The sequence below is a fragment of the Trachurus japonicus genome, chromosome 9, assembly GCF_045865225.1.
Source record: "Trachurus japonicus isolate A0001 chromosome 9, Traja_1.0".
Lineage (NCBI taxonomy): Eukaryota > Metazoa > Chordata > Actinopteri > Carangiformes > Carangidae > Trachurus > Trachurus japonicus.
Genome location: NC_140915.1, coordinates 24,964,818 through 24,979,235, shown reverse-complemented (window position 1 = coordinate 24,979,235; position 14,418 = coordinate 24,964,818). Strand labels below are relative to the sequence as shown.

At 41.3% G+C, this 14,418-nt stretch overlaps 5 protein-coding genes across 6 annotated transcripts; 3 read left to right on the top strand and 2 right to left on the bottom strand.

Annotated features, from left to right (window-relative positions):
* The first annotated feature begins 71 nt into the window (after positions 1-71).
* LOC146981527 (polyubiquitin-like) lies at positions 72-1,108 on the top strand. The gene is made up of 2 exons (XM_085788174.1): positions 72-206; positions 313-1,108. The coding sequence occupies exon 2, from the start codon at positions 325-327 to the stop codon at positions 790-792; it is 468 nt and encodes a 155-aa protein (XP_085644300.1). The 5' UTR covers positions 72-206; positions 313-324; the 3' UTR covers positions 793-1,108.
* Positions 1,109-4,579: 3,471 nt separating this feature from the next.
* On the top strand, positions 4,580-5,222 carry LOC146981526 (polyubiquitin-like). Its single transcript, XM_085786852.1, has one exon. It carries the CDS (start codon positions 4,623-4,625, stop codon positions 5,088-5,090), a length of 468 nt encoding a protein of 155 aa, XP_085642978.1. The 5' UTR covers positions 4,580-4,622; the 3' UTR covers positions 5,091-5,222.
* Positions 5,223-5,420: 198 nt separating this feature from the next.
* Positions 5,421-8,138, bottom strand: pxmp2 (peroxisomal membrane protein 2). Its single transcript, XM_085786851.1, has 5 exons — positions 7,987-8,138; positions 7,356-7,478; positions 7,012-7,174; positions 5,954-6,073; positions 5,421-5,848 (listed from the first exon to the last, which is right to left on the bottom strand). The coding sequence occupies exons 1-5, from the start codon at positions 8,094-8,096 to the stop codon at positions 5,780-5,782; spliced, it is 585 nt and encodes a 194-aa protein (XP_085642977.1). The 5' UTR covers positions 8,097-8,138; the 3' UTR covers positions 5,421-5,779.
* Positions 8,139-9,341: 1,203 nt separating this feature from the next.
* Positions 9,342-12,052, bottom strand: unga (uracil DNA glycosylase a). Of its 2 annotated transcripts, XM_085786848.1 has the most exons (7): positions 11,796-12,052; positions 11,259-11,459; positions 11,079-11,174; positions 10,401-10,498; positions 10,163-10,251; positions 9,876-10,054; positions 9,342-9,780 (listed from the first exon to the last, which is right to left on the bottom strand). In XM_085786848.1, the coding sequence occupies exons 1-7, from the start codon at positions 11,892-11,894 to the stop codon at positions 9,640-9,642; spliced, it is 903 nt and encodes a 300-aa protein (XP_085642974.1). In that variant the 5' UTR covers positions 11,895-12,052; the 3' UTR covers positions 9,342-9,639. The 2 variants fall into 2 exon arrangements, with proteins under 2 accessions (XP_085642974.1, XP_085642973.1); XM_085786847.1 differs by lacking the exon at positions 11,796-12,052 and having other exon boundaries at positions 11,259-11,596.
* Positions 11,356-14,210, top strand: alkbh2 (alkB homolog 2, alpha-ketoglutarate dependent dioxygenase). Its single transcript, XM_085786850.1, has 4 exons — positions 11,356-11,497; positions 12,452-12,768; positions 12,863-13,061; positions 13,553-14,210. The coding sequence occupies exons 2-4, from the start codon at positions 12,495-12,497 to the stop codon at positions 13,860-13,862; spliced, it is 783 nt and encodes a 260-aa protein (XP_085642976.1). The 5' UTR covers positions 11,356-11,497; positions 12,452-12,494; the 3' UTR covers positions 13,863-14,210.
* Positions 14,211-14,418: the final 208 nt, after the last annotated feature.

The following is a 14,418-nucleotide window of genomic DNA, read 5'->3' as shown; positions in this document are numbered from 1 at the left end:
GTTAGGAGAATAGAAACCGAAAGTTATTAAGTCGACGAGGGGGAAAACGAATCTTAAGAGAGGGGGGCGGAGTCGATCAGCTGAGCCAGCCTGTATATAAACATTGCTGAGTTCAATCCCAGAGCACAACAACTGAGCATCACTTGTTTTCTACGCACTTTCTCAAGACGAGAAGTTTTCCGGAGTTTGCTGATTGTTACCACAAGGTAGGAAACTGTCTTCAACGCCGTAAAAAAAATAATAAAACGTGATGATAGCAAATAGTTTGTCTACAATATTCTGATTGTAAAAATGTTTTGAATTGTTTTCCAGATAACTTAAAGCATGGAGATATCCATCATCACTCTGACGGGTAGGACCCTCACCCTGACGGTGCAGCCCCACAGCACCGTCGCCTCTCTGAAGCTGCTCATCCAGCAGAAAGAGGGCGTACCGGTCAGCAGGCAGCGGCTGGTGTATGAGAACGGCCACCGGACAACTCTCACCGAGGACACCCAGACACTCAGCTACTACGGTCTGCAGTCCGGCTCCAGGGTGGCGCTGGTGGTGGTCGAGCCGCAGAGGATGGAGGTGTTTCTGAAGAACGACAAGGGGAAGTTGAGCACCTATGAAGTCAACCCTGACGAGACTGTGAGCGACTTCAAGCGCAAGGTCGAGTGCAGGGAGTCGGTGCCAGTCAGCCAGCAGAGACTCGTCTTCCAGAGCCGGGAGATGTCTGAGGGGAAACTGGCCGACTACGGCGTCCAGACTCACAGCACCATCGACCTGTGTCTCCGTCTGAGAGGAGGCTGAGGACCCATTGATACTGTTAAAAAAAAAAAAAATTAGAGAGTAATGTTATTGTGACTTATAGTATTTAATATAAATGAAAAATAGGCACTTGGCCTTTTATTTTATATATGTAATTTTTTTTTTTTTTTTTTTTTATCTAATGCATTCCACTTGGTCACTCTCAAAAATGTCTGTTTTATTAAGTCTTAATTTATAATACAATATTCCAAAATATTTCAAAAACACAACATTGTATGTATTTTTAAAATGATATGTTGTTATATGACATGTTATTAACTGGGCCCAAACAAATAATAAAATCCCAAGTGCAAATTTACCTCATGTTGCCTGAGTCTCTCTTTAGTTAGGGGGTGGGGCTGTACCCAACAGACCAGCTGGTGCAGGCCGGTATAGGCTTAAACTGTAGGATTTCCTATTTGAAACTGGCATTAAGTTTTCAGTTTTTCACACAGACTTTCTCAGTTGCCTATTTGCAAAGTTAATGACAGGGAGCTGGCAGTAGGCTACTCTGTAAAAATGCATTCATTAATTTTCTGTGGTTACAAACAGTCATGTTTAAGAAGTTTGTTGGCCGTTCTGGTCCTCTCCTATGCACCTTTCTACCTCTGTAGGTATGCATACGTTTTGAGTGTTTCATGCTTCAGAATATTAGAATAGCTCATTCAGATATGTGTGGGTTCAATCAGAAAAGCTACTGTATGTGAAAACCACTGTCCATATAAGGACCCAGTAGTTCAAATACAATTTGTGTGACAGTAACAAGAAATGCACACAAAGTATTGAGAAAAATCTCCTTAAATGTTTCACAGCGGGGCTCTGAGAGTAGGTACTGAACCCCAGCTACAGCTCCTGACAAATTAACGGACAGACACTGAGAACCACATGTTCTACAAGTGGCCTGAAGCATAATGTGTATACCCTGTTTCATAAGAGACTTAGTAAAGTTTGGTAATACAAAGAGACAACACAGGATCAGTAATTACTTCACAGTTTGATGGGGGAATTCCCATCCAAAATCCATTCACTGGGAAAAAAGAAATGAAAAACCAGGGTGTGAATTCTGAGTAAGTTTCCAGCAGCTCAAAACAAAGACATAATACTTCTTGCCCAAGGAGAGCACAGGGGGTAGTTCAATATTAAATATAAATCATACTTTAATATTGGACCTCTGGGAGGGTTACACAGTATAGCCCTGTTCCTAGGACAGGAGATCGTCAGTTCAACTCCTGCAGAATGACCATTTGCTTTGTATTATATAACTATTATGTTGTATATAAATTATGTACCGTGGAGTTTACCGCAGGTTTTCTATCTCTACCAGACATTTTAGATACATTATTGTTGCCCTAACTTACTGTAGGCCGAGGGACAACATGGTGCAGAGTTCAAGTTTATCTTAAAAATAAAAAATGTAGTTCTGTCCACTTGCTCTGTTTGTAAACAAGTTTTACTGGACAGTGTTGGAGTTTCCCCATTGGCTGCAGCCCATTTTAAAAATAAATTGGCGGGAACTCTTTCTGTTATTATGTCGTCAGGGGGCATTTAGTTAACGATGTTGGGCATCCTGCCATTTTTCTAGGTACTTTCTGGACAGAGATTGTTTTTATAGTGAGTCACCAGTTCTGAATGGGAAGTACTCGCCTTGTGCTTCGCCTTGTTATATTATGGCCTGTATTTCAGTTACTAACTAATTTCTTTCCCACAAATATGCATAAGACAACAGATTTATTGGGGACTCAGCTGTATGATATGTGACCACAGAGATTAGTAGAAAAGAAAACAAATGACAAGCTGACAGCAGGAAACAAATGCCCAGTGACTCATATTTGTCGTATTGCATCATACGAGAGCACTTAGAGAGTTTTCTGGCTGACCATGGCAACTTTGCATTGAAAGTATTTATTTAAGCAGCTTCACACTTTTCCACCTTGACTTCAGTTTCACATACCATACATAGTCCAGTCATAAAACCTAGGGTTTGATGTGTGTTACGTGTGGCCAGGAGGCAGGGCGTTGTGTGTGTGTTGTGTTGTCTTCTGAACTCAAGGCAAGAATTTTCACTATGACGTCAGAGTTCACCTGAGGCTTATGCTATCTGTGTGACTGTTGCACAGACTGCTGCTGCTGCTGCTGCTGCTGCCGACAGGATTTCCTGAGTAATGATGCCTGACATTAGCAAACAAAGCTGGATAAGTTGTTGCTAATTTTTCTTTTAGATAATTTGACCTTTTTTCAGCCATGTCCTGATTCAATGTTGCAGTTTTGTCACTGTGCGCAGAAGCTGTTTTCACTGCAAAATGACTTAGTGAAGCTGCAGGGGAGCCGGTTTGTTGAGTTCTTACCGCACTGCTGTTCATTGTTTTATGGTATGAATAGTATGTAGTCATCAGCAATGATGGATTAGTGAAAATGGATGGAAGAAATATAGAGGAAAAGAAAATGAATAAATTCTCCCAATCTCACATCAGGATCAGGAGGTACAACAGTTCCTCATAAATCTGAAAGTAGTAATGAATCGTGAATGCTTTTCAACTTTGATAACAATGGCCTGTCTGAGTGGACTGTACCAATAAGAAAACAATAGCACAGCCTGATTAGAATAAAAAAATTACAAAAACTAACTTCAGGGTGGCCTCAGCCTATAACCACTATACTGTAGGTCTGGTAGCTACTATCGGACATGTGTCCAAACAACCACAGTCTGTGTTGCAAGCCTCACTGTGACGAAGCATTCGCCTATTTATTTCCTCACTAATGCAAAGTAGTCTAGGCATTTCAGAGCAAGGAGAGGATGTTGGTAAACAGCACATTGAACTGTAAACCAAATCAGACACAGAAACAAACTCAGGAAGCAACGTCACTTTTCAACAATTACAACCAGATGACATGTGGAGTTAGCAGTTATGTGAAGCCTACTGTATCACTGTGGTCATGTTTTATCTTTGCCATGTTCAGGGCTTCATACCTGAGGGGTGATGCAGTGATGTCTTCCAATATGTCAGGCCAAGACTCCATTGCTTATTTGCAGAGAAACAGAGATTAAAATATAAGAACAAATAAACAGTAGCTGGTCATTTGTATCTGTTTTACTGTTTACTTTGACACCAGTGGTTAAGTTTTATTAGTTTCAGTATCAGTTCATGAAAATGGTGAGTGAGCACTGCCTTGGACAGAGGGTGTGATGACGCCATTCAGTGCAATAACAGCCTACTTTGTTTTGATATATCTTCTTTTACATGAGGGTTTCATCCTCTTGTTTTGTTTCCATTACAAACTAAAAATACTCCGAGCCTGTCAATCACAATTTATCTGATACATGAGTTAGTCACTTCTTAAAAGAATGAACAGCCCTGATTTGACCTCACGTGTATCAACTGTTCCCTGTATTTCAGGATAAGTCATTCTCTTCGTGTGTTTTTTTCTTTTTTCTTCACAGCTGTAAACTCATAAACTGGCCCTGTGTCAGTATCAATGATCAAAACATGACACGCCCCCATCTCAGCTGACTAATGTTTGGAGAATGGAAACTGAAACTTTTTATCGCAGCGAAGGAAAGAAGGGAAAACGAATGTGTTGTTGTTGGTGGTGGTGGTGGTGGTGGTGGGAGGGGGTGCGGACTGTAGCCTATATAAACCGTGATGAGTTCAAATCCTCAGACACCAACAACCACTGCTGAGCATCACTTGTTATTCAGTCATTCACTCAAGACTTGAAAGGCTAACAGGTAAGAAACCTTTGAAATCGCCACATTTATTACATCAACTGTTATTTTATTTAAGAGGAAAAATATTTTAATAATGTTTTGAATTGTTTTTCAGACAACTTTGAGAATGGAAATATCCATCATCCCTCTGACGGGTAGGACCCTCACCCTGACGGTGCAGCCCCAGAGCACCGTCGCCTCTCTGAAAGATCTCATCCACCAGAGAGAAAAAATCCCCGTCAACAAGCAGAAGCTGGTGCTGGAGAACGGTCAGCGGACAACTCTGACCGAGGACTCCCGGACACTCGGCTCCTACGGCCTGCAGTCCGGCTGCAGGGTGGCGCTGCTGGTCACCGAGCCGAAGACCATCCAGGTGTTCGTGAGAAGGGATGGGACTCCGAAGCCGTACGATATCAAACCCGACGAGACGGTCAGCAACTTCAGGCGCAGGGTCCAAGAGAGAGAGTCGGTTAGTAGTGACCAGTTCAGGCTCAGCTACCAAAGCAGAGACTTGATGGATGGCCATAAACTGTCCGACTACCACATCAAAGCTGGCAGCGTAATCGAGATGATGTTCCGTCTGAGAGGAGGCTGAGGACACGTCCATGAGATAATCTGTCTACAACCTATTATAAAGTATTTAAACTGTTTGTATTGTGCTGTAGTATAGAAAAATGTTTTAATGTTTTACTCAGGACCAATAATTTTATTTAAACCATTTTCTTGTTTTATCTGGTAATACAATTGTTGTTGATTATTATACAATTTTAAAATGACATACAAAGTGATGTTTTCATGGTAAAACCAGAATAAAGTCTCAAATGTGAATTTACGTTTCCCATTTTCCTGTCCTTTTCTTCAGCTCAGGGATGGAGCCACTATATCCTATAGCTATACAGACCCCAAGAGAAAATAAGTCAGCCTAAAGTTTGCAAAGTTAAAACAGGCATTATTTTAATGTATTACATTATTTTAATTTTAGAAAAACTGTAACATCTTACAAGATTTTTGGATGTGCTCTGTAACAAATACATTAATTACAAACTGCATTAATCCATGTTCAGTTATTACAAAATATCATAGCAGCATGTTAAAATGGCTTAAACTCATTGTACATGTATGTTAGGATTTAATCAGAAGAGCTACTGTATGTGAAAATGACCATCCAGGTTAACAGTGGTACACTAAACAGCCAGTTTGTATCATCAGGTCTGTGACATTTCCAAGCTCCATGATGAAGTGGTTCCTCCAGATTTGTTTTCTGTGAAGTTATCTTCATAGGAATCATTTCCTCACTGATGCAAGATAGGCATACCAAAATAAGGCGATCACATTGGCAAAGAGCACTCGGAACTGCAGGCAAAAACACACAGGGACACAAAAAGAGGAGAAGACTATTATTACAGTGTCAGAGTATGATTCATCTGTTCAACAAGAGGACTTGAGTGAAATCCATACCTGAACAGGCACAAAGTTGATATTGATGAACTGGAAAGGAGTCCAAACTTTCCAGTTCATCTTCAGAGCAGTCCAGTAACTGGTTTTCATTTTCCTTTCAAAGTCCTCCCACCCTTTAGCCTGAAAACACAGCGCAAGGTCTCTACATTTGTGCATATTTTGCATAGACTGAAACATAATAGAACAACAGGAAAGCATATTTAAAGAGGCACTCAATTCATTTTAAACATCAACTAATGTCTCCCACATCAGAAAAATACCTACAGTGAACTAACCCACAACTGATGCAGACTTTCCCCCTGAAACTCTGAAGTGGTATTCACAGTTCACAACTCACCAGTCTGCTATACCAGACCAGTCTAGTTGGTGGTCATAATGCCATATAGGATGGAATTAGGACTAACGACAATCAACAGATATGAATATGTTTCACTTTATAACATGGAGCTTTAACATGATTATTATCATTCATTTCTCAACACTACAAAGTTATAACACAATCTTCACATATAATATATTACTCTCTGTACTGTATCTGACACTGTTAAGTTGAATGTTAATCATGATGTCCTTTCAATAAGACTAAATGCATCCTTAAAGTTTGTATCGCAAAAAAAACATTGTAACATTCCTTATCTACAGTCGACCCTTGTGCCTCTAGCGACAACTTGGTTTAATTAATTACAATGACTGTAATAACTGATTATAACAGTGATAATATCTGTTCGATCCCACCTATCTGTACCTACAATCAATTTGAGTATTTAGTATAAGATATCCTTATCGTGTATCCCGGCTTTAATAAACTTTCACACACTTGAAATATTAACAGTCAGTGTTGCTACAGCAATTATTGGAAGTGCAAAACATACAAAACAACAACATATTAGGTGCTGAAGGCCAGGACATCTTGACCTCTGCTGCAGCAAGTTTGGCAGCCTTGCTTTTTCCTATATTATGTCTCTTGTATGATGTTCAACTTTCTGCAAATGCAATATCAAATCAATGGGTTGGGTGTTTATTGAGATGAGGAGGGAGTGTTTTCCAAGATGACCCACCTCCAGGATGTTCATAACAAAGTAGAAAAGGAGTAGAAAGCCGGGGGCAAAGAAGAGCCGATCCAGTAGCAGCCGTTTGACTATACAGTAGGGGTCTGTGGTGGGCATCCACACCTCCATCAGCTGGTAGAAGTAATGGCTCACTGGTCCTGTGATTAAGAACCTGCAGCAGCCACAAGGTAGAACTTAACCACCACAAACATTAACAGTGGATGTGTTGTTTACACAGGTGACAGTGTTTTCATTGAGTGCAAATATTGTGTTATCAGTGGCAGTATCTATGCCACGCTCAGTGTAAATGAAACATGTCATTTATCTGCTTTAAAAACTGTAAACAGTCTCACCCGTAAATAGCATAGCGTGCAGCTCCGGCTGAGTCAATCTCATTGATCGGGGCTCCATGTTTGGCCTTTTTTCTTCCCTCCAAAATCTGAGATAGAAGATTTCCTAAAGCTGAGAGTATGCCACTGAAAAAACAAGGACACACACACACACACACACACACACACACACACACACACACACACACACACACACACACACACACACACACACACACACACACACAGTTTGTTACAAGTGTATTATAACATGACACTCTGATAGAATAAAATGTGCCTTTAACCAAATGTTATGTTGTAATATCTGATGGTCAGTTGTTAGGGGAGGTTCTCCAGGTGGATGCTGATTGGCTAAGGACAGAGGGCTGAGACAAAGGGTCAGTCTGTGGTCAGGGCAAACAGACACTGTTCACTGTGTGTGTCTGTGGTCACACAATGAACAGACAAGTGAAATTAATACGCATTAATTACCATGCACAAAATAAACTAAATGCTACACTGCTAACTACAATGCTTTGCCTTTGTCAGTCCCACAGTAGACGAGATCGAACTTGTCTCTTCTGTGTCAGTTTCAGGAAACCCGACAGAAACCAGCAGCAGGGTGTGGAGTCAGTGAACGAGCCGAGCTACTGACCTGGTGACAGATTTAGTGAGGATGGGGTATTTCTTCAGCAGGACCAGGTACTGCTGCAGGAGACGGACATGAATGGACGCGTCCCGGACTGGCACACTCGCCACAGGCATTGTCACTCGTGTGGTATAAACATTAACATTACCACCACACAACTGGAGGGACAAGGGGCGAAGTTGGAGAGGAAACTCCGCTACTGTCTTCCTGTAAACGTCATTGCGTCACAAGTGGAGCCACGCCTTCACGTCGACGGCCAAAGAAGAGACGAAGAAAGGGTGTTTTATCATGGATCTATTTCGTTTGATGTTTGGATGTTTAAATTGACGCAATTAAATGTTTGGCTGCGGAGAAATTAATTATAATAATAACAGAGGTGATAAAATCTACAAAGCTGAATAAGGTGTAATACAGTTTAGAATGCAGTTGACATGGAAATAAAACTATGATTGTAAAAAAGTTTTTAAAAAATCCTTTTACCAGATAATATTAAGTAAATACACAATTATAACAAATATAAAACCTGCATCGTTTATCGTTCTTCTGGTTTAATATGATAATGTGGTTTGATGTGAGCACCCACATAAAGTGCAGATAATGTCAGTCATCACATCTTTGCTTGACAGGTAAAAATGTCCACTGTGAACAAATGAATACTGAATACAATGGGTAATGATCTGTGTGCTCCTACAAAATATGAATGAAATCATTAGATTGGAAATTATTGTTGTAATGTATTGTATGGTATTTAGGCAAATAAAAGGTCCTGCATATTATAAAGCTGACAGTCTTATAAAGAAGATTTTACACTTGAGCAAGATTGATGGCACATTTCCATAAAGGCTCTAGCGGAAAAGTTGATGATATTTGTAACAATTTAAAACATGTGTGCTCATTCAACCTCATTCTGTTTCTGAAAGATGTACGGGTGGTAACAAGTAGTTCTGTCAGCACTCTTTGCCCGCACAGCAACTGGTGAAACCACCGGCTGCCAGTTAGGGGAGGATACTTCCTTTGTTTGATGCTGATTTTAAAAACAGTCCCATGTTTGTATCTCTTAAGAATTAGACATCCTAAGGTTCTGCAACAAAGGTAAAACTCAAATGCGAGTCAATAGCATGTTAATGATTGTTAACAAGTTACAATAACTTGTTTAATGGTTAATCTAACTTCCACAGTACATTTCCTGTTGACTCATTGACCTCATGTTTTGCAAAAACGTGTGCTTTGCAATTTTTCTTTTTTGCTGAATGAATCTGAACTTCTGCATTAGTGTGGACGAATTGTGGGTGTTTGATAAAGCCAGCATATTTTACATTAGACCCCACGGAGCAAATGCAGGGATATTAAAATACCACATCCATGTTTGGGAACCACTTTAATGGAACCAACATTTCCTTGAAAAGTAGAAAAAAAAGAAACTTTAATATAAAAACTAAAAAGACTAGTAGCGTACAAAGACATATTTACAGCTGAAACTGAAAGGTTGAAGATGCAAACAGGCACTTCAGCAGTACGTTTTAAGAAAACTCAGTGCATAGAACAACCTGCAAACGTGAATTATCTTACTACAAAAGCGACTGAAACAGTAAACTGAGAAAGCTTATGTGTAGGTTTTGGTCTGTAGTGGTCACACATGTTACAAACACGTATAACAACTTAAAGTGCCGTCCAGTCTATGGGAGACTTTCCAGATTTCTTTAGCAGCTCGTTGGCCTTGGAGAAATGTTTGCACCCAAAGAATCCACGGTGAGCAGACAAGGGAGATGGGTGCACAGCCTGCAGCACATGGTGGCGTTTCTATAAAAAGGAGCAAGTGAAAAACTTAGATATGTCAACACAATAAAAACACAATAAAACGCTTCTGTAAAGTAAAGCAGAAAGTCCAAACCCACCCTGTTGATAGCAGCTCCTTTCTTCTGAGCATATGACCCCCACAGCATGAAGACGAGGCCCTGCTGGTTGTTGCTGAGCCACTGGACCACAGCGTCAGTGAAGGTCTCCCAGCCTTTTTCTTTGTGCGAGTTGGCCTGATGCGCTCGGACAGTCAACACAGCGTTGAGCAACAACACACCTGATGAACCACAGACAGACGGAGAGGATGGCAGGTCTGTTAATCACCAACAGCTCTTTTGTTGGGCAACTGTGTGTAAACACAAACAGGCTGCTTTTTTAAAAGTACCTTGTTCAGCCCATCCAGTCAGATCTCCATGTCCAGGATGCTGGAAGCCTTCGATGTCTGACGCCAGTTCTTTATACATGTTCACCAGACTGGGCAAGAACAGGAGCAAGGATGTGATCAACATGTCAAAAGAGTGATTCATAAGCAACATCTGATTTTGAGTTTTTAAGGAAAACTGACTGGGTCATAAAGAAGAAGGGTTGAAAAAGCTTTAAGAGAGACTCAAAGGGATTCAAACCTGGGTGGAGGAGGCACTGGTCTTTTGACACTGAAGCACAGTCCATGGGCTTGGTTAGGACCATGATACGGATCCTGACCGAGGATCACCACTTTGACCTGCAGGGAGAGTCAGTGCAAGTGAGACCACCATGACAGCTGACGCTTCTCTGATTAATCTCATACCCTGACGAAGACCATCATGGTCGAAATGTTGGTCTTGTTCACACAACTTCATTCAATCATTTCTTGCATAAGGCTACGAGTGTGCCACATCCTTTCTCCTCTGTCTATTTGCCGTTTGTGAGCACCTCATCAACGCTGGTGTGCGCTCCCCTCCCCTCTAAGAAGTCAAGTTGCTTCTCTTTTTAATAAAGTTACAACAAAAAGAAAAAAAATCCCCACACAGCAAACTGATCCATGTCATTGACTCAGTTGACAAATCCTGCTTGAGAAGCATAATATGACTGTATGTCTGCAGTTTGACAGCATTGTTATGATGCATTTCAGTTGCCTGTAACTTTACCCATAATCAAGAAGAGCATAGACACTACTGATTTACACAACTCTGGTGACGTTTATCTTCTGTTCATACATTTTCAGACCACACAGTCTGATCACTTTTGTTGGGTAAAGTCTGACACAGTAAGTGATGGTGGTGTCAGTGCATTTTTTTCTCGGTCAGTTTTGTTTCACTTACGTCTCTGATGTCACACATCTGAGTCCAGGTGAAGACATGTTCAGCAGGTGGGTACACAGTGTGGCCTTTCCTCTCCCCAGACACAAAACTCATCAGCTGTGACGGAGACACGGAGTTAGTATGAAGACAAACATACAGAGACACCGTGTGCAGTGTGGTGACTTTATTTTTTCCCCTCACTTGCTTAAAGTAGGGCTTCCCAAACTCTGCAGACAGCCCCTTCCTCCAACTCTCCCCGAAACCCTCAGGCGTTTGAGCGGAAGCGAGTTTCTCTTGCGCCGCTCTCTTGTTGCGGGCGATCTTGTCCAGCTGCTCCGGGGACAGGGGGGTGGAAGCGGGGCTGGGCGGCTCGGACTCCACCGCTGAAGGCTTCCGCTTCTTCTGCAAGATTTTAGTGTATTGAGCAAAATACAGAGCAGGTGAGAAGCATGCAGTTGGAGAGGCAAAAGGCGTCAGAAACCGTCCACAGTGCAGTACAAACATGCTCACGCCGCGGCGGCAACACTGTTAACAACAAGCCAGAGCGGCGTGGTGATGGTGAACGCAGCCTGGGGTTGCGCAAACGCGTACGAGTTACTTGCGCGGGACCAAAGTCTGTTTGAAACAGTTCAGTGCAAGTAAACAGTGGATTTTAAAGTAAGACAACGGTATGTTTTAACACTACAAGCTAAGCACGTGGTTTGTGTTAGCTGTCCGGACACAGAAATTGACACTCACCGGGTCTTTCGCATTCTCCTCGGTTTCATTCACCTCCTTGGAAACCCGTTTTTTCGAGACGGGTGAAAAAAATGAATGAATAGTTTTCTGTCCAATCATTTTGCTGAGAAAGAGTTGAACAGGAAGGTGCAGTAAAGCGATTAAATTCTCCAAATAGTTAAAATAAAAGCAAAACACAGGTGGGGGCTCCACGGAAAACTAAACTCTCCGACTGAGATAACGCTGCTTGGCGCCAACACACAAAGTGACGAAAGCGGATGTTATGATAATGAGCTGAGCGCCGTTCAAGGCAAAAACTGCTCCTGTTTGTTCTCCACTGTGTGTTTGTGATGAGTAGGCTACAGCACATAGCACTGACCTGAGGTAAATGCAAAACTATATTTCTATACTAGAAGGTTCAACAACTATATAGACGTGTTTTCATACTTAATTACTTTGTTGTTGTTGTTGTGGTTTTTCCTAGCAAAATGCTTGCACTTTCGCCATAAGACTATCGAAAAAATAACAGCATGGTTAGTTAAAGTATTGAATATAACAAAATGTAAAACATTTCACCCGAAAAAAATAAATTAGAAATACAGTAGTAAACATGTCAGGCAGACCCACAATCCCCCATCCAAATACTGTAATGTCTAATTCTTCTTTGCATCATCTAGGTCTCACAAAGTAAAACTAAAGCAGACAGATGAGGCTGCTGTGATGGAGAAGTTTGTGATTGAGGGACAGAAGAAACGCTCCTGCTCCAGTGAAGCCCTCAGAATAAGTCCAAGGAAAAAGATGAAACTGGAGGAAGAGGAAAAGGGAGAGGAGGATGAAGTAGATGAAGATGCAGCTTTAGCAGAGTTCTCTCATCCTGTGCCCTGGCAAAAAATCGAGGCAGAGGGACTAGACTGTGATTACGCTTTACTCTTCTCCAAAGACGATGCAGACCACCTTTTTAAACAGCTGGAGGAGGAGGTGGTGTACTCAACAGGTAGCTACAACATTAACCCTTCCTTCAAAAACCTTTCTTTGTGAAGCTATGATCAGAGGTTGCGGTGCTGAGAAGCAGCTGTTTTCTGTTCCAGGAGAAGAGGCAAAGGTCCAGGTGTTTGGAAAGGTGTACAATATACCAAGAAAGCAGGCAACGTACGGAGATGCAGGTCTGACCTACACTTATTCTGGGGTGATGCGTTCAGCCTGCCCGTGGACTCCAACCTTGGAAACCATTCGAGATGCTGTCACAAAAACAACAGGACAGACATTCAACTTTGTCTTAGTCAACAGGTGAGTAATTGGGTCAGAGACAAAAAAATGTTTTAAATAAATGAAAATAAATGAATGTTTTAAAAGCATGCATCAGATTTGTGCACATTTTGTATTCATGTTGGTTTTTATATCATTTGAAGTGACATTTGAACCTTTTTTGCCCTGAAAATGTCAAAGATGTAACCTACAGTGTACATGTAAAAAGTATACTTTCTGATGAAAAAAATTTAACTGAATGTTTATGTGACATAAAACACCTAAAAACACCACTTTTTTTCTAAATAAAGTGTGAAACATAGTGTTGCATTGCAAAGGTGGATTATACAGTATATATATTACACATTTGAGTCCAGATTAATTTACCTGTATATAGATCTTTATGAAAAAAATGCCGGTTTCACCACTTGACATTGGGTTACATCACGTTACTGATCCAATTACTAACGACAAGGTTGTGGAAGTCAGCTTGATGTGTCTTGTGGCTGACAGTGTTTTTGATCACGTACCAGGTACAAAGATGGCCAGGATCACATGGGTGAGCATCGTGATGATGAAAGGGAACTGGACCCCCTGTGTCCCATCGCTTCTGTCTCTCTGGGAGCAGCACGAGACTTCATCTTCAGGCATAGAGACGCTCGGGGAAAACAGAGCAGCCGACAGATTGAACCTGTGAAGCTGGAACTTGCTCATGGGAGCCTTCTCCTCATGAATCACCCGACCAACACTTTTTGGTACCACAGCCTTCCTGTGCGCAAGAAAGTCCTCCTGCCTCGCATCAACCTCACTTTTAGACGCATCATACTGACCAGTAAGAAATGAGAGGTAGCCACCAACAAGCATGGATTATCAACACTGTGTTTCTTAATGCAGCAGCTGGATCTGAGTGAAAGGGCAGCAATGGGTGAAATAAGAGAGAACCATGAACTCTGGATAATGAATCAGTGATTTAAAACGAGATGGGCACAAAGTTCTGACAGACTGAAGTTCACACTACCAATATTTCTTTAGCTTTTCTCAAGATACATTCTGCAGAACAGCTCACATGGACAAGAAAATCAACTATTGTAAATAATTCAATCTTCTTGAAAAATTGAGAGCAGATTACGTAGGCTGCATTGAGCCAAAATTCACTGAAGCAGATTAGACCTTTTTCCACTGTTTATGTGTACTGTTCCAGGGTGCAGATGTGTAAATATATCATTTGATTGATCAATAGACAATGGATTATGTGACTTGTTGTACGGTGGTGGTGAAGTGTTGAACATCACTTGTTCATACCTGACCCTGGAAAATGGCTGTTTGACAGAAAAAGAACAAATAACTCTAGATTGGTTTATGCAAAGTCAATTCAACTAAAGTTTAAGCACTGACACCA

What these genes read in the sequence shown, in the direction of transcription:
- unga (XM_085786847.1), bottom strand. Translation starts at nt 11,561, where the DNA reads ATGTTTGTACTGCACTGTGGACGGTTTCTGACGCCTTTTGCCTCTCCA. An exon ending in AGATGTGTGACATCAGAGAC is followed by an intron (nt 10,499 to 11,078) that starts GTAAGTGAAACA and finishes CTCTCCCTGCAG; the next exon opens with GTCAAAGTGGTGATCCTCGG. An exon ending in CCAGTGCCTCCTCCACCCAG is followed by an intron (nt 10,252 to 10,400) that starts GTTTGAATCCCT and finishes GTTCTTGCCCAG; the next exon opens with TCTGGTGAACATGTATAAAG.
- LOC146981527 (XM_085788174.1), top strand. Translation starts at nt 325, where the DNA reads ATGGAGATATCCATCATCACTCTGACGGGTAGGACCCTCACCCTGACG.
- LOC146981526 (XM_085786852.1), top strand. Translation starts at nt 4,623, where the DNA reads ATGGAAATATCCATCATCCCTCTGACGGGTAGGACCCTCACCCTGACG.
- alkbh2 (XM_085786850.1), top strand. Translation starts at nt 12,495, where the DNA reads ATGGAGAAGTTTGTGATTGAGGGACAGAAGAAACGCTCCTGCTCCAGT. An exon ending in GGAGGTGGTGTACTCAACAG is followed by an intron (nt 12,769 to 12,862) that starts GTAGCTACAACA and finishes TTTCTGTTCCAG; the next exon opens with GAGAAGAGGCAAAGGTCCAG. An exon ending in AACTTTGTCTTAGTCAACAG is followed by an intron (nt 13,062 to 13,552) that starts GTGAGTAATTGG and finishes ATCACGTACCAG; the next exon opens with GTACAAAGATGGCCAGGATC.
- pxmp2 (XM_085786851.1), bottom strand. Translation starts at nt 8,096, where the DNA reads ATGCCTGTGGCGAGTGTGCCAGTCCGGGACGCGTCCATTCATGTCCGT. An exon ending in GCACGCTATGCTATTTACGG is followed by an intron (nt 7,175 to 7,355) that starts GTGAGACTGTTT and finishes TGGCTGCTGCAG; the next exon opens with GTTCTTAATCACAGGACCAG. An exon ending in TTGTTATGAACATCCTGGAG is followed by an intron (nt 6,074 to 7,011) that starts GTGGGTCATCTT and finishes CTGTGTTTTCAG; the next exon opens with GCTAAAGGGTGGGAGGACTT.